The sequence below is a fragment of the Mustela lutreola genome, chromosome 4 (genome assembly GCF_030435805.1).
Source record: "Mustela lutreola isolate mMusLut2 chromosome 4, mMusLut2.pri, whole genome shotgun sequence".
NCBI classification, from domain to species: domain Eukaryota; kingdom Metazoa; phylum Chordata; class Mammalia; order Carnivora; family Mustelidae; genus Mustela; species Mustela lutreola.
Window position 1 is genome coordinate 195519623 of NC_081293.1, and position 18296 is coordinate 195537918.

The 18296-nt window shown below is 43.2% G+C and overlaps 1 protein-coding gene across 1 annotated transcript in view; it reads left to right on the forward strand.

Moving 5' to 3' along the window:
* The window catches only part of CNTNAP2 (contactin associated protein 2), a 1947395-nt gene extending 1936557 nt beyond the window's left edge, over nt 1–10838 (forward strand). The window contains exons 23-24 of the mRNA XM_059172148.1: nt 1766–1846; nt 5553–10838. Of these exons, the coding sequence (XP_059028131.1) occupies nt 1766–1846; nt 5553–5752 (281 nt within the window). The 3' untranslated portion in view covers nt 5753–10838. The remainder of the gene's footprint in view (nt 1–1765; nt 1847–5552) is intronic.
* Nucleotides 10839–18296: the final 7458 nt, after the last annotated feature.

An 18296-nucleotide genomic window follows, 5' to 3' on the forward strand; every position in this document is an offset into this window, starting at 1 on the left:
TCATTGCATCGATGGGCTGACCCTTGGGCTTTGAGTATCAGTCCATGCCGTCTATCCCAGAAACTCCTGAAGGGCAGGGGAGAGTTGCTGGACCCCGCTGCAGTCCATGTTGGCTCTGCCCCTTTCCCTTCTCCCTAGATTTAGGGTTGGACCAGTTAAAATAAGCACATAATACCAAAAGTTCTCTCCCACATCCACCAGCTAAGGAGGGAAGGGGATAGGAAAAGTCCCGAGGACTCAGAGATAAGTTCTCTTTCATTTGTATCTTTCTTAGTGTCTGTGTTTTAAACAAATCAGCAGGTATGAGTGACACTGATGGCCAAGCTGATCTGGAATATGATGCATCCAGGAAAGGATAATTTTCCTGGTCTTAAGTAAGAATATCACGTTGAAGAGAGAAAGGGTTAAATAGTCTTTGCTGGTGGAATCTGAAATCGCTCTCTTTGGTCGCCCTATTTGCTAGGGAAAAGGAGAAGAAAGGCTCACCTACTTTTCTTTTTAAGATTTTATTTATTTATTTAACAGACAGAGAGAGCATGAGCAGGGGAGAGAGGCAGAGGGAAAAGCAGCCTCCGCACTGAGCAGGGACCCCGATGCAAGACTCCGTCCCTGGGATCGTGACCAGAGCCGAAACCAGAGACTTAACTGCCTGCGCCACCCAGGCGCCCCTACGTCCTTTCTTCATTATGCTGGGAATCTTTAGAAGTAGAGCTCAGGGATGAGCCTTGGAAAACCTGAGTCCCCCGTGAGATTCTCCTTAAATCATAACTTAAGCCTCTTTGCTCGGTCTGTGCACATGGAGTTATCCCAAACAACTAGTTTAATTTTTTTTTTTAATCTCTGATGCCGTCCAGTAGCCATGGCTCTGACTAGACGAAGGTAATGTGCTGAAGGAGAAGCTGCTTCTGTAGGAGTGTTTGCCTGAAACCGTAACTTCTCCAACAGAAGCCCAGTGAATGTAGAACCATCTTTGAAGCTAAATTGGTTTGTTTGGTTAATGAAGACCCATCGAAAGGCTTCAGGATCTGTTTGCCTTGAAATACATCTTAGAGAAGATTGGAATTTAATACCACTTGTTGTTTGTTGTTTTTTTTTTTAAATAGGGAAAGAAACAAATTTCATTAGACGGTTTATGTTATTCTCAACTCTTGGGAAATTTTACCCCTGTACAAATTCCTGACATGTACTGTTTTGATAGGAATGTGTAGAATATTAATTTAAAGAAATGATTCCTTTTTAAGCTAATACTATAGGCTGTAAAAAGCTCTACAAAAATAGTCAAGGTCACCAGTTATGAATGGGATAAAAGTGGATAGGAGGCAGATTTCAGCCAAACATAAGAAAAAGTATTCTAGTACGTAAGTCTGCCTGTCCTGGAGTGGGAACAGGCTGAGAGAGAGTTCTGATTCTCTAACATTCCTCCAAAGGCTTTACAGCACTTCTCTGGGCCTCATGTCAGGGAGAACCAGGCAAACCCAGGCACAGAGGAGCTGTGACCTTGTGGAAATGATAACAAGATGGTCTGTCTAAAACTGACATCTCGTCTGGAAGTTGTATGAAAAAATGTGCATCAGGACACCCAACTGGCTCAGTCGGTAGAGCATCCGACTCCTGGTCCAAGGGTTGTGAGTTCAAGCCCCAAGTTGTGCATAGAGTCTACTTTTAAAAAAATAAAATAAAATAAAGCAGAAATACCCATCAAATTTGGGAGGATTGTTGGTATCCTTGACTCTTACATTTGACTGTTTCATGTCTTCCTCCGCAGCCAGTGCCGATTTTCCATATAATCCAGGCCAAGGTCAAGCTATAAGAAATGGAGTCAACAGAAACTCGGCTATCATTGGAGGTGAGTGATTTACAGAATAGGCTTTCATGTGCGCTACTCCCCTGTGGAAAGTAAAAATTTCAATAAAATCATAGTTGTAAAGGAAACAGTCATGTAGATTTTTACCTGATTCATTTTGCTAATTAAATATGACTTAAGATTGTAGAATATGGATGTGCGGACACCTAGCTGCCTTTCACTGCTGATCCATAAATAAAGGAGGGGTGCGGAGCTAGCCAACACCTGACCAGGCAGGGAGGTCAGCGTGCAGCCGCCAGGACGGCCCCATCCCCTTTCATTTCCATTCTGAGTCCCTCCCCTCCCAGATGGCCCAGGATAACTTACTCCAGAAGTAGGAAGGACTAAGCCGGTCTGCTTTGAGTTGTCTTAATAAAAACTCCTCGGAATTGAATAAGCTAGGGTATCTAAAATACTCTAGCCTTCTTTCTCACCACGGACAACAGCAGAATGATGGAACTCTCCCAACACAGACCCTCCTGTCTGGGTGAGTACGGACATCCCTGTTGCCCACAGCCGCCTTCCCTGCCTGCACCTTCTGTCTTGGTTCACAAGGATGTTTCCTGCCTGTCTGAGTATTGCTACTATGGTCAACATGTCAGCAGTTTTGAGCCCAGCCAGTCACCTTGGCTCAGCCAGTAGGTTTCTTTTCCACATGGAGATAGTAGATGCTTCTAGAACTAGAATACATTCAGAACGCTGCTTAAATCACATTGTCCAAAGTTCTGGCGTGATCTTATCAAGGTCCCTATCCTCACTGATTTTTGCTTTTTTAAGATCAACTTTGTTGACGTATAAAGCAGACTTACTCACATGGAGCAGGTCAGTGACGAGTCAAACGGGCACAGCCATAACCCCCACCACGGCCAGGCGACGGGGCATCGCCATCCTCGGAAGCGCTTTGTGCCCATCCTTTTCCCCATCCCAGTCCCAACCAAGGCAAGCTCTGATCTGCTTTATGTCTCGTAGATGACTTCTACCTCCTTTAGCACTTCACCTAAATGGAATCCTAGAGTATGCCACCTGCGGTGCCTTACTTCTGCTCAGCACAGTGTTTCTGGAACTACCCGTTGCTGCATGGATCGATAGTTTAATTGTCAAGTTGTATTCTATTGTGTGAGCGCACTGTCATTTGTTTAGTCTGCTTTCCTGTCGCTGTTTGGTTTGTCTCCAGATTGCAGCTATTTTGAATAAAGCTGCTATGAATATGCTTGTTGAAGCCTTCTATGAACATAAGTTTTCATTTCTCTTTGGTAATTCTAGCAGCACAGCTGCTGTGTGTTCTAGAAAGTGGATATTAAACTTTGTAAGAAATTGCTATCCAGTTTTCCAAAAATGGTTGAACCACTTTACATTCCCATAATTACTATCTGGGAGGTTAGCTTTGCTCCACAATCTTATCAACCCTTGGTATTTTCAGGCTTCCGAATCTTAGCCACTCTGGTGGATGAGTAGTGGTGACTCATTGAGGTTTTAGTGGCGATTTCTGGTGACCACTTGTTTTGAGCATCTTTTCACATGCTTATTGCCATTTATAAATCTTTTGTGAAATGTCTGTTTAAAACTATTTGGTCATCTTTTATTTTTTTAAGATTTTAAGATTTTATTTATTTACTTGACAGAAAGAAACATACCTAGAGAGGGAACACAAGCAGGGTGTTCATCATCTTTTAACTGGATTGTTTTACCTCTTCTTTTGAGTTAAAATAGTTTTTTATATTCTAGATAGTTTAAGTTCTTTGTCAGACATCTGTATTGTGAATATTTTCTCCCAGCCTGTGACATTCCTTTTCATTTTCTTAGTGGTATTTTTTGAAAAGCAAGAGGTTAAAATTTTGATAAAGTCCAGTTTTTCAAATCTTTTTATACTTTGTGATTTTTTTAATTCTTTTAAATATACCTGTTCAAGGTTGTGAAGATTTTTTCTCCTGTGTTTTTTTCTAGAACTTTTATAGCTGTGGTTTCTGTTACTAAGTCTGTCATCACTTTGAGTTGTTATATAGTGTGGTATAAAGGTCAAAGCCATTGTTTTCCAAATTAATACTAGTTATTCCAAGACCATTTGTTGAAAAGACCATATTTTCCAAATTTAATTTCCTTGGAGCTTTTGCCAAAAATCAATAGGCCATATATGTATATGTCTTTTTTCTGGGATATATATATGGATATATAGATATATCTATCTTTACCCAAGACCATGCCTGCTTTACTGCATAATTCTTTAATCTCCAGCTATATCATTTTTGTTTTTCAAAATCATGTTGGCTATTCTGGATGCTTTGCATTGCCCAATAAAATTTAGAATCAACTTATAAATTTCTACCAAAAAAAAAATTTTGCTGTCATTTTCATTGAGATTGTGTTAGATCTATAAATGGACATCTAAACAATATTGGGTACTTAAGTTCTTAAACATGATCTATCTATCCATTTACTGACATCTTTAATTTTTCCCAGTAAGGTTTTATGGTCTTGAGTACATAGCCTTGAACAATTGTATTTGGGTTGTTTTAATTATAAATGGTATTATTTTATTACTTTATTACTAGCAATATTTTTCCAACAATTTTTGGCTAGTATATAAAAACACAATTGATTTTTGTATATTGACTTTATATCTCTCCTATGACCTAGCTAAATGTATTCTTAGTTCTAGAAACTTTTTTTTTAACATACCCCTTAGGATTTTCTTTTTTCTTTTTTTTTTAAGATTTTTATTTATTTATTTGTCAGACAGAGATTACAAATAGGCAGAGAGGCAGGCAGAGAGAGAGGAGGAAGCAGGCTCCCTGCTGAGCAGAGAGCCCGATGTGGGGCTCGATCCCAGGACTCTGAGATCATGACCTGAGCCGAAGGCAGAGGCTTTAACCCACTGAGCCACCCAGGCGCCCCACCCCTTAGGATTTTCTACACAGATAATCGTATCACCTGAGAATAAAGAAAATGTTTATTTCTTCTCAATCTGCACCTTTTTCTTTCTTTGTTATTCATTTTCTTGCATTGACTTGGGCTCCCAGTACATTGAAAGAACTACATTCTTCCATTGTTCCATATTTTAGAGAAAATCCATTTATTCTTTTGGTATTACGATATTAGCTGTAGGTTTCTCACAGGTACCTTTTATCAGGTTGAGAAAGTTCCCTTCTATTGATGGTTTCTGAGATGCTTTATAATGAATGGAGGTTGAAGCTTGTCTGGTGCTTTTTCTCCTGTATTTTTCTTCATTGTGGTAAATTACATCACTTTATTCCTTTCATGTTAGACCAATCTTGCATTCCTAGAATTAACACCACTTAATCACAAGATATTCTTTTCTGGATTTGATTGGCTAAAATTTTGATTGCTGGATTTGATTGGCTAAAATTTTACTGAAGGGGACTCTTGCTCTGTGGTTTTGTTTTTTGTTTTTTTGTTTTGGTTTGGTTTTTTGTGATGTGTTTCGTCTTGGTATCAAGATGATGCTGGGCTTTTTAAATGGGTTGAACAGTGGTTCCTCCTGTCTGTTTAATTGCCTATCAATTAACACAGCTGTAAATTGATCCTGTTTCCTTTCAGTCCTGTCCATTTCTGTTGCAGTTCCTTTTTGGAGTTTTGTATTCTGTATGGGGGAGGGTGGTGTCTGAGGGAACCCAGGCACCTGGGGGAGGTGGTGTTGGAGAGATGAGTCTGAGGTTTGTTTAATGACCAGCGCTTCTCCTGTCTCCACCAGGAGTCATCGCTGTGGTGATTTTCACCATTCTCTGCACCTTGGTCTTCCTCATTCGCTACATGTTCCGCCACAAGGGCACCTACCACACCAATGAAGCAAAGGGAGCAGAGTCTGCAGAGAGCGCCGACGCCGCCATCATGAACAACGACCCCAATTTCACAGAGACCATTGATGAGAGCAAAAAGGAATGGCTCATCTGAGGGGTGGCTCTTTGGCTATGGGAGAGGGAAGGGCGAGTTATTAGGGAGGAGAGAAAGGGACAAAAGTACCCTACTTCATACTCTTGAGCACATCCTTAAAATATCAGCACAAGTTGGGGGAGGCAAGCAACAGAAAATTCTGGAGACGGATTGCCACACACACAAAAAAAAACTTTTTAATATTTCTTTATAGCTGAGGTTCCCCTTCTGTATCAACTCAAAATAATACAAAAAATGCTTTTAGAGTTTAAGAAATGGTTGAAATTTGTAGGTAATACCATCTTCTTTTGTGTGTGTTTAGAGGTGTTCTAAAAAACCCATGGTAACAGGGCAAGTTTTCTACATTTTTAAGAGCCCTTAGAATGTGGATATTTTTTCTTGAGAAAAGCTGATGCTCATGGCCTCCAGCATTCTCTTTCTTTTGCATATAGTCGATTTGTAATGGGCTATCGTAGTAACTAGTTCGTGTTCATACAGTATTTCTTTTCGTGTCCTGTAAATTGGAAAAGGAAAGAAAGGGGCAAAGAGAACATATTATCTGCCAGGTTTCAAAGAGTCCTCAATCTATGCCAATTCTCTGAGAGCTCCCGCCTGAAACAGGAAGGAAAGAAGGAAGAGAGCATGGTCCCTGCTGTGTAACAACAGAACCAACACAACAGAGAGAAGCATTAAGAACCAGGGAAGTAGTCTTCTGTTGGGATTGTTGGTGTATCTTTCATCAAATTCTACAAGCCAGTACTGTTCTTGTGTGTAGTCCTAGACCTATTCACTGTCTGTGACTGTCAGCTATAATCCAGTGGTGAACAGCTGTTACAAAAGATTTCTCCTCTGCTTTACCTGCAACATGTTAGGTTATGTTGTATGTTTGGGGGGGCATCTCAATGGGGAATTAGAGCCAGATGTTAATGATTTGCTCGCTCTGTTTCTTTTATAGTTGTAGCAAGAGTATGGACACTCTCTAGTGAATGCATAAATTAGGTTACTCTAATTTGCTTTAAATCTCTAGTTCTGAAGCCCCTGTGACAAAATCCTAGCAGACCAGGTCCTCTGAATGGACATACCACAATAAAGCCAAGTTATGCTTGCTATCATTATTGCTTTACTCGGAATCATATGGAAAACGCTGCCATATTTTACACCATCTACTCCATGAACTGCTGTTCCATCCTAAATAGACACACTGCCATGTTCGGAGATATCTTTGACAGATACATTTGAACCAGGTTCATGACAAACCTGGTAACTGATGCTTGCCTCTCAGAGAATGGACACATGTAGATAGCTACACATCAGTCTAATCAGGAATCCTGATCAACTTTTTCCAACAAATAACTCCTGGATTTTATTTAAAAATGATTGACTTTGTAAACAAATGGGACAAAGCTCCTATTGAAGCACCCAAAAAAATAATAATTTCATTTATTTATTTGTAAAAACCACACAAAAGTTATTTCTAAGATGACTACCATTTATGATCATTTTAGTTCAGGCTCTTAATAAGTACTCTTAAAATTTTTTTTCAGACTCCAACATTCTGAGGAATTAAAAAGGATCCCTTTTTTCCTTTTCCTGGAAGGGGGTAAGATGAGATTAAAAAGGTATTGTTGCTATTTTTCTGATAGTGTGCCTCAGTGAGATGGAAATTCTGGTTGTTAGGTTATATATACATGTTTTTCAAAATCCTCAGTATGCCTAACTTATTGGAGGATCTCAGCTTCTTGGGTGATGAAAAATATTATCTAGAGTTGCCCATGGCATATTGTACTGGTACATTACACATTCCAAAGGAGACATCGAACAGGTTAATTCCCATTAAAGTCAAGGTAACAGAACCAAAGGGAACCCCCTTTACAGTTGCTGACCTCAGCCACAATCACAAACACACTTAACTTAAAAAAGTCTCAATCATTATTCCATAAACACATTGTCAAATGAGAAGTACGTGGTATGACTAAGCAGCTGAACCAGTTTTTAAGAATACAGCTTTTACGAATGACGTATTCAAAACAAAGCCTATTTATTTAACCAAGATAACCACCATGAAGGGTTCTTTCATGTATTGTCAAATGACAGAAGCAGATTTTAACCATTATGTTTAGTAGAAATGTTTCTGATTTTTCAAACCTATTTCCTAGGTATTACTTTTACACTTAACCCGTAATGCCAGATGGAAACTGATTACTTCGTGCAATTCCCATGATAGCGTTCATCTTTATGCATCGTCTCTGCACTTCCCCTTTCTTCCCAAAGTGATTAAGGCGTCAAAACAATCAAAGACAGCCCCTGACGCTAAAATGTTCTCACCCTCTCTCTCTTGCCTCTCTTCTTCCCATTTTCCTGCCATTAAAGATGAAGAACAAAACCCAACCCTTCTCTCACCAAGTTTGCAAACCCAGGGCGCCGGAAGGACTTAGAGGGATCAGTGGGTCTCCCGTGTCACCATCATTAAGACATACATGTGACACAGTTTTTCCATTTTAGGGGGGGTACAGTCGGGCTAGCAGACAAGACACTGAAAGGTGGATAAGGTATTAAGTAACTAAGTTAAGTGCCAAGTAAGTGCTGGAAATCCTCGTCTTCTCTCTGGAATTGTGGTCCTCACCGAAAGTCCTCAGGGTCTTGGTGAAGGCCACATCCAGTACATTCTAAATGGTAAATAATTCATGGGAAGATAAGGAAGCCTCTCTTTTTTCCAGCCCCCTCCCTTGAAAGCTCAGCATAGTGCCCCCTGGACAGCCCTGACATTGTGACCCACACTCAGTGCCTAGTCCTGCTTGTCAGTCACATTCCACACAGTGTGAACCTCTTTTATCCCAGGATCTGATCAAGTGAGTCCAAAGAGGCTGGCGGTAGCCCCTTTAAATAATAAGAACAGATTAAACAAACCCCCAGAAAGAAAAATTTTTAGAGACAAGAGGCTGCCGTACACTTTTGGGAAAAGCTGATGGTCGAGTGAGGGCGATCAGTGCAGGAAACACCATCTGGGCATAGAGCAAGCATCTGCGTTTTGAGAAGGGAGGAGCAGGACTTTGAAAGCAAAATCCGTGCCATTCTCAGCTCTCAAAATAACATATTCCCTAGACCCCAAGGAGACTAGCTCAGGAGGTGAGAGGTTGTGTTGTCAAGTTCTCTGAATCTTAATCCAGAAGCCTGTTTCCCCTTCTGACTTTCAACCAACTGCTCAAAAAAAAAAAGAATAAAGGACAAAGAGAGAAAGAGGAAGACTGTTTTGTGCAAGTTTTTATTAAGAAGCTAGAAACAAGGGTTTGAAGTGCATTTTGTTGGACAGTTTCCTATTGCCCTCCATTTGCTCCACAAGCATCCTTTACTAACAGGAGCAGGGATTCAGAGGTGCAGAAGAAGAATTGGCATGAAGAAAAGAGATCTTGGGCCATTCCTGAATGTCTATGGAGTAGCCCCCAGAAGCCAGCAGAAAGCTGGGCACCAAGACAAACCATAGGAAGCACTTACGGAAGGAGTAGCTACCAGTTATGAAAACACGATGTCAGTGTTTGTCCAGAAGAAACTTCTATTTCCTTCTATAACAGGATTTTTTTTTTTTCAATCCTCCCACTAACTCTTTTTCTCCCTTTCTTTTCTTGTATGGTGTAAACATTTTGTTTGTGCCTCCAAACAATAAGCACCTAATTTAAACCTCTTAATACTGTTACCTTTTCACCATCCCGTCAAGCAGTTTTCAAAAAGAGAGGAAGGAGTTATTAAATTGAATTCCAGTTAGCCAGCCAAAATGGGTCCTAGGTTACTAGTGGCAGTAGAACCAACTGATCCTGAAACTGAGGAGAAACACAACGGTTCTAGCCGACTTGGGCTAAAACCAATGGGTGCCATGTTTAATGTGATGTCTTGGTGAGGATGGACCCTGAGAATCAGCTGATAGAGTCCTAACCCTTTCTCTCTCCCCGACTTGCTATGTGACCTGGGTCAAGCCTCTGAACCTCAGTCCCTCTTGGCCCTGTATTGGGGATACAGTTCTGCCTACTTAAAAAGACCAAATGTGAGGTGCCATGCCTTCTTGAGGGCAGCATACTTTGACATCCACATATAAAGACCCAAGTCAAGGGAGCCTACTGGAAGATTTACTTTCTGGCCTTTGGTTCTTAATCCCGCCAAGGAAACAATGTGGCCACATCCGGAACTGTACAGATTTAGGAGACAATTGCTCTACAACTGTCCAATTATTCATTAAGGAGACTGCCCGAGAGCTAACTTGTCAACCCTGGGAGATGCAACAGGCGAAGGCCAGAGAAATCAGAACTTCATGTGCACAAAACCCAGAGCTCCCATGCAGACGTGACTGACAGCTTACACACGCACCCCCTCCCGGTGCCCCTGGGCTGGCTCACACATTAGACAACATGAGAAACAAATGGGATTTTTTCGCATAGCCTAGTGCCACCTTGCCTACACCACACATACCCTGCATGATAATATTGGTGACTCTAGAATAGATTTCTTTCACAGCAGTATTTTCTGGATACCAATGGTATGTCACACTCATAGTCAATGAAATAGGGAAACCGTATCAAAAAGTTGATTGTCTCCCGTGGAGCAAAGACTGGCAAAAGGGTAGTAGAGATACGTGAGCACACAGGAATTCATATCCAACGCGCGTTTACAAGTTCACTTTCCAGATGAGAACGTGCTTTAAGAGCAGGTCTACACAGATGGGCCTGCAACATTTCCAAGGCTCAGTTTATTGGAAACAGCAACTGCTGGGTTCTGACATGGCTAGGAAGACATCCTCTCATGTGGGCCAAAAAACCATTCAGATGTTACTGATTCTGAGTTCGGTTGGGTTTTTATGTTTTTTTCAGCGAGCATGGTGACTGCGGAGGTCAGGGTTATGGAAAGCTGGGCTAAGTATTCTTTCTGTAAAGTCGATTAGGATTCCACCCTGTGAAATGACCCAAAAGTTCACTCTCTAAAAGCAACAGCATGTAACATAGAATGAAAGAAGGAAACTATGTATGTATGCCTAATATTCTTTGTGAATGTCTTTCATTTAACTGAAATTATATTAGAAACCAGATTGATAAATAAAAAATCCAAAATAGTTTTAATTATCCTAAAAAGCGATCCTTTGTGCTTTGTTCCACATGATTCTCTTAGAAGCAGTTTTCAACCGTCAGCAAAGAAAGTTCCAAGCACTGAAATACACATCTGTTGGGAAGATAATCTTTCTCAAAATGGAAGAGATGCAGTCACTCCTCACAGATGTGTCTTCAATGGATGTTTTCATTGTTAACCTTCTCTGACCAACCCCCACCCCCACCAACCTTCCTGGTTTTCTTAAGGTAGCATAATGGATATTGGCTTCATGTTTGGGGTTAACTTACACACAGCTTGATAAAATGTGGTTAGAGTTAAGTGATGTCCCGAATCCATTCTGAGCCTTGTCTGGAATGAGACAGTAACACTGGATAATGGACCAATGGATTCAGGCCAGTCAACTAGATAGCACAGATTTACAGCATGTCCAAAGGCTCGCGTCTTTCTAAATGCACTCCACGTGCATTAAGAGCTGTGGTCCTAAGTTATTATTCCCACGTGCTGGTCTTCAGTTAACATTGGGAAGCCATTTCCTTTTAATCAATGCTCGGTAACGCATTTAAACTTACACCAAATAAGTGTGAAGCCCAGTTAAAAGCCCAACCTCTCTGTTCTTTAGCAATGCCCAAGGCCAGTCTACAGAAACGACACTCCAGTCTTCCAGAAAGTTATACCATGAGGTTCTTGGTGATTATCCAGCTTTACCATTGTGACCCAACAGGCAGAGGGAAATGTCGTCAGTTCCCCTTGAGCAAAGAGAGCCAGCACTTACAAAAGTTCACAACAGATTTTGAGAGCAGGCATTTTAGACCTTGGCATCTCCACCAAGAAGGTGTGAGGCACAGCACCCTCACCTCCATTCCTGGTGCCTCCTACCATAAACCACGTGGAAATAGAGATGGGTGATTTCCGCGAGCACAGTGACTTCACTGGGCACAAGACAGGATCTGCTTCATGAATGGGGGGTAGAGAAGGAGAGAAGGCCGAAGGGAGAATTGCAGGAGGAGATGGGACTCTTTGTCAGTGGTGACATGGCATGATGGGCCTACCAGAACATCGAGAAAAGGAATAATTGCGTTATCTTTTGAGAAAGAGTTTGTATGGATTTATGCAGAAAGCTAACTCTTGACAGCAAATGGTATGAGTAACCATTAGCTCATGCTCACTTGTCCTTGGTCACTCTTCAAACCATGAAATCACTGAAGCCTGAGCTAAATAATCCTTATGCCTGACGGTCACTGTCTAGCAGCAAGCCATCCCCACGTCCACAAACACACCCAGCATGCCTACAAAGGACCGGAAGAGAACACAACCTTTCTTTTCAGATCACACTGCCATGGTCTTTCCATTCATCTTAGTTCATCTGCTGGGCGTATGGTAAGTAACATCTCTCGGGACAGGGTAAGGAAATGAACACAGATACCGAGTCTTCACCAAAGGAATGAAAACGTTTCTTTTGAGTCCCCTGACCTAAAGCATGAGAAAGTTATTCATGTCTTCCAAAAAACAGAAATTCACAATTCTGAAATTTCAACTACGATATGACAGACATGAAAAGGGCCAAGAGGACGAAAATACTGAAGTTACTCTGTGTCAGAAACAGAAATTTGGAAGATAAAACTCTTAAGCCTAGGAAGATGAGAGCTGACATGGCACGCAAGGACAGGCTTTTCAGAATGACACAGAGGGTAAATGTGAGATTACTCCCTGAGAGCCAGGACCTCAGGACGAGGAACAAACTCCAAAGCTTGGAAGAAGTCACACTTAGGACAAGTCAGGGAAAGAACACTTTCTAGCGATAGTTAGTAAGAATGATTACAGGTGAAAAACCAACCCAACAACATATGATTAGCTCCCAAAACTAATTGAGATTATTTCAATAATGAACTCATTTTAAAGGGAAATCAAATTCTGGAATCAATTCATCTAAATGCTTATGGAGTACCTCCTAGGCACTGGCAGTATTCCAGATATGAAGGATTCACTGGAGAACAAGACAGACACATCCCTGCTCTCGGGAACTTGGGTTCTAATGGAAAGAGAGAGATAAGCCAATAAATAATATGGAACAAACAAGACCTACGAGGGAGGGATTCATTTTAATTCATTTAATAGGATGCTGTGACAGCATGACTGAGTGGCTGCTTCCTACAGGTGGAGAGGTAAGACTTCACCACAGAGGGACAGTGAAGCTGAGAACTGAAGGGGAGGGGGGCCTTGTTCTAGATGAGGAAACAACTGGTGCAAAGGCCCTGAGGTCACAGTGAACTTGGAACTTAGGCCCAGAGAGTCAATGTGTCTGGGAGGAGGAAGGAAGAAGATACCACCCAATATGACCATTGGTTCTGACCAAATTCTGAATAGGAGAGACTCAAAAATAACAACTTGAAGGTTTATACAGAATATATGTGTCACAGTTCTCTAGAGAAACATCATCAGAAGGAGCAAGAGAGGGATTTATTTTAAAAAATTGGCTCTTGTGATTGTGGCTGGCAAATCCAAGTTCCATAGGGCAGGCTGGCTGGTTAGAACCCCAGGCAGGACCCCTCTGCTTTCAGGAATCCTCAGTTTTTGGTCCTAAGGCCTTCAGCTGATTAGGTGAGGCCCACCCACATTATGACCCATGATCTCCTTTACTTACGGTCAACTAACTTCCATTGTTAATCACATATGCAGAATACCCTCACAGCGACATGTAGACCAGTGCTTGATCAGCCACCCGGGCACCAGAGCCAGGCCAAGTTGACCCACAAAATTAAGCATCACTGAGGGCTCCACAAAGGCACCACAGGGTAGAAGGCAGAATTATCGGGAACATCTGTGCATGTGAGTCAAGCAGGAAATCGTTCAGTCTTACCCTTCCAGTTACGTCCAGTAGAATCTGAAGTTCAGCCCAGCTCTTAACAATCTCAAGCAAGGAGCAATGGGCTCCTTGACAAGGTGGAAAACCAGACTGTCAGCGGTGGGACAGCTACCCAGGCGCAGCCCCCCACAGTCTCAAACTCACCCAACCAAGCCATGTTTGAAGATGTTCATCTTGGTGATGTTCACGTGGTCAGGGTCTGAAGGGAGTATGAGGAGGGGTTAGGAGGCCACGTTTTCAAAATCGGCACCACCATCTAGTAGCTTCTTGATCTGTGTTGCTTCATCATCTGTAAAATGGGAATAACAACAGAATTTAGCAGATGGGATTCCTGTAAGGACCAGTCGATGCATGTGAAATGCTGAGAACAGTGCGGACATAGGAAGCTCACTGTTCATGTAGCTTTATAAAAAATATTTTTATTGAAGGATGCCTGAGTGGCTCAGTCGGTTAAGGATCTGGCTTTGGCTCAGGTCATGATCCCAGGATCCTGGAATCAAGTCCCACATCGGGCTCCCTACACAGTGGAGAGTCCGCTTCTACCTCTACCCGCTGCTCCCCATGCTTGTGCACGTGCGCTCTCTCTCTCTCTCTCTCTCAAATAAATAAATGAAAATCCTAAAAAAATTTTTTTAAAGATTTTTTATTTATTTGACAGAAAGAGACATAGTGAAAGAGGGGAACACAAGCAGGAGGAGTGGCAGAGGGAGAAGCAGGCTTCCTGCCAAGCAGGGAGCCCAATGCGGGGCTCAGTCCCAGGACCCTGGCATCATGACCTGAGCTGAAGGCAGACACTTAACGACTGAGCCATCCAGGTGCCCCTTAAAAAATATCTTTAATGATTTGTAACCTACGCTGAAGAAATTCCATAAAGGGGCATGTATAAGGACACTTGTAGGAGTGTCTTTGGTGGCCAAGATTTGCAGGCATCCCAAATGTTTATCCCAAGAAAAGCTGTTATGTGTTATGAGTTAGAGTGAGTGTGCTGGAGTAGACCACACAGCTGGCAGAAGTAGCAGACCAGCTTCACAGACAGCCGTCTGAGGTCTTTTATCTTAAGAATATAGTACAGAGTGAAAAGTGTAAGAAATAAAATGAGGTTCAGAAAACAAAAGAATGTATTAACACGAAACACCTACACACAGAACAACAAAACATTTTGCAAGGGAACATGAATCACTAAGGATACATATATGAAAATATAGACCCTTCTATAAAATATATTTCACATACAAAATACTACCTTGGGATTACCTTGGGAGGGAAAAGAAACAGGAGCGAGGATGGAATGGAAAATAAAGTAAAACAAGAGAGACTTCGTATGGACGGATCATGATAAGATGCCGTACTCTGAGCAGTGCCAACTTCACTGTCAGACTGTGAGGGGGTTGGGGGTTCTAAGAGGAGAGACAGAACAGGAGTCCTGGTGCAGGGGGAGCGATTAAAGTGAGAACCACGACGGACTGATGCGGGGGGTGTGGCAGGAAATGTAACAGCCGCTACAGTAATTCAAGAAGTCAGTATCAGTATATGAGCAAAGGCAATATGCAAGGAGATGGACAGCAGAGCATGTCTGTTCTTTCAGTGCGGTTCGTGGGGATGCCTGGGTGGCTCAGGGGCTGAAGCCTCTGACTTTTGATTTCAGCTCAGGTCAGGATCTCAGGGTCATGAGATCGAACCCTGGGTCGGGCCCCAAACTCAGCAGGGAATCTACTTTTCTCCCTCCCTTTCTGCCTTTCGCCACCCCCCTCTCTTCCTCTCTCTAATATAAGTAAATAAAATAAAATAAAATAAATGCAGTTGTGTTCCCAGGGTTCTAGAACGGAAAGAAACCAAGGGGAAGAGGAGCTGCCTCTCTCCTCCTGCTTGGCAGACTAACACACACCAACCACTTCACAAGGAGGTAAAGAAGATGATGGTTCATTTCTCCCATGTGTGATTTCAAATGAACTCCTCGGGAGTCCGGACTGACCTGCAGATGACTCTGCCCATAGCTGGATTTCTGATTCATGGACGGAAGAACGGACACTTGATTGTGAAATGATTTTCTTTCACGTGTGCCCAGGGAAACCAGCGCCACCTTCCTGCTGGGGATGTTCCTGAAGTTGGACCCGTGGGCGGGTGTCCCCTGTTACCTACCTCACTGTAAAGAAAATGTACCTGGTGAAATCACAGATCTTGCTAGAAGCATGCCTGAGGCTTTGTCAAAAATACAAGAAGCTTCGCTAATATATTTCTGGATGATCAAGTTACAACTCCTCGAAATTAAGTTTACAGAGCTCATTCGCTTTTATCCCGAGCAGTAACCCTGGCATTCCCGCTCAATCATTCTAAGTGCAGCAGATATATTGGTAACTGCCAGACCTGTCATTACCCATCTCCATTTCAGCACTGCGGGGGCAAACTCTAAAGTTTAATTAGTATCCCCGTCTGGTGTTATAAAACACAAGGCCAGGACATATGGGAAAGAAAAATGAGTCCATGTGAATCCTCTTAAAAACATGAAACTGGCGAAGAGAGCAAAGCAGATAGCTGAATTTATCCTGAATCGAGTTACTTGCCTTGACGCCAATACCACATTATGTGATTAATTTCAGAGAAATTATTTATTCTCCTCGAGAAGACAGTTCTTCACAGAACGACCGAGGGCAAGGAACGAATCGCAGAGACGGGGTCACATGCCCCACACGTGTTGGTTCCCCCCCTCCCCCCACCAGCTCCAGACATAATCCCCAGCAGATGCTCCAAACCCGTGTCCCCGGGGAAACCAGCTTTGGCCTGTGACATAGACTCTAACAGGGGGAGGAAGGCGAGTTATCTAAGTGAGGCTGCCACTCATCTAATCCTAGGAAGGGGAAAACAACAATTTGGGGGTAGAAAGCATCTATTCTAACTATATTCGGGGCATTAGCACACAGCAGCGAGAATGTGCTGGTGGATTCAGCACTGGCCGGCGAGTCAGTTAAGGGTTTTAAGAGAGACCGGTGCGGTCTGGGCGTGGTGGCACAGACTGAAGTCACTTTTTTTGTTGTTTTTTTATTAACATATAATGTATTGTTTGTTTCAGGGGTACAGGCCTGTGAATCATCAGTCTTACACACTTCACAGCACGCACCATAGCACACGCCCTCCCCAGTGTCCATCACCTGCCACCTCACCCCTCTGCCCCCTCCCCTCCAGCAACCTCTTTCAATGAGGAGCGGCATGCTATGGGAAAAAAAGAGCAGGTTAGAGGGAATTCTATTCCAGGAAAGCAAGTCACAATGGTCAGCCTGGAAAGACAGTGCAGCTAGCGAAGTCGGTCAGGTAAACTATCCTGCCAGGACCAGGGCTGGGAGGGGGCTTGTATCATTATTACCCGCCAGGGGTGGGGGGTGTCTCTTGATTATCCTGATACAAATGAAAGCAAAGTAGTCACAGGGCAATGGCCACCCCCATTCTAGACATTGAGGCTCAAGGGCACACTCATGGGAATCTTAACGGACCTCCAAACCCACAGACTCCTCTGGGGGCACCTGTAATTTCCATCAGTGCAGCACGACCACCCTCACGCCCCCGAGAAGAGATGGGGATGAGACATCGCCTGCGGCGTGGTTCCAGCAGGGAGAGGAGCCATTCTGAGTATCACCCACATCCTCGCCGTCCGAGGGCAGTGGGTCCCAGCCCACGGCGGGAACCCAGCTCAGTCCAGCCTGTGAGAGAGGCGGGGGAGAGGCTGTGTCCCCAGCTGACTTGGAACCCGGACATAAGTGAATCGTGGCCAGACGTCCTGATGTGTGTCCATAACAGTCTGTGACTCAGTGTGTGTTTGTTTCCTAGGGCTGCTGTGACCAATTACTATAAACCTCGATGTCTTCTTTTTTTTTTTTTTTTTAATATTTTATTTATTTATTTGACAGAGAGAGATCACAAGTAGGCAGAGAGGCAGGCAGAGAGAGAGAGAAGAAAGCAGGCTCCCCGCTAAGCAGAGAGCCCGATGTGGGACTCGATCCCAGGACCCTGAGATCATGACCTGAGCCGAAGGCAGTGGCTTAACCCACTGAGCCACCCAGGCGCCCCTAAACCTCGATGTCTTAAAACAGGAGAAACGTATTCTCTCCCAGTTCTGGAGCCTAGAGGTTTGAAATCAAGGTGTTGGGAGGGCCCCTGATTTCTCTCTCTAAAGACTCTGGGTAAGAATCCTTCGTTTCTCTTCCGGCTTCCGGGAGCCCCAGGCGTCCCTTGGCTGGCGGTAGCATCACACCAGGCCCTGCTCCCCTCGATCCATGGGTCTTCACCTGGCTTTCTCCGTGCATCTCTTCTGCTAATGACCCCGGGCATATTGGATTAGGGGGCCACTCTACCCCAGTGTGACCTCTTCTTAAATAATTCCATCTGCAATGACTCTATTTCCAAAGAAGCTCACATTCACAGGTACCAGTGTTAGAGCTCCACCGCATTTCTTAGGGGAACATAACTCAGTCTCTAACAGTGGACAGAGGTCGGTTCTGTTGGGAAGACCTCGCTAATACCCGTGAATGTGCTCAGTCATAAAATCAAGCCTTGCCACGAACATCCTGTGTGCTACACGGTGTAACACTGGCACTGGTGGTGAAGATTCAACTATCTTAG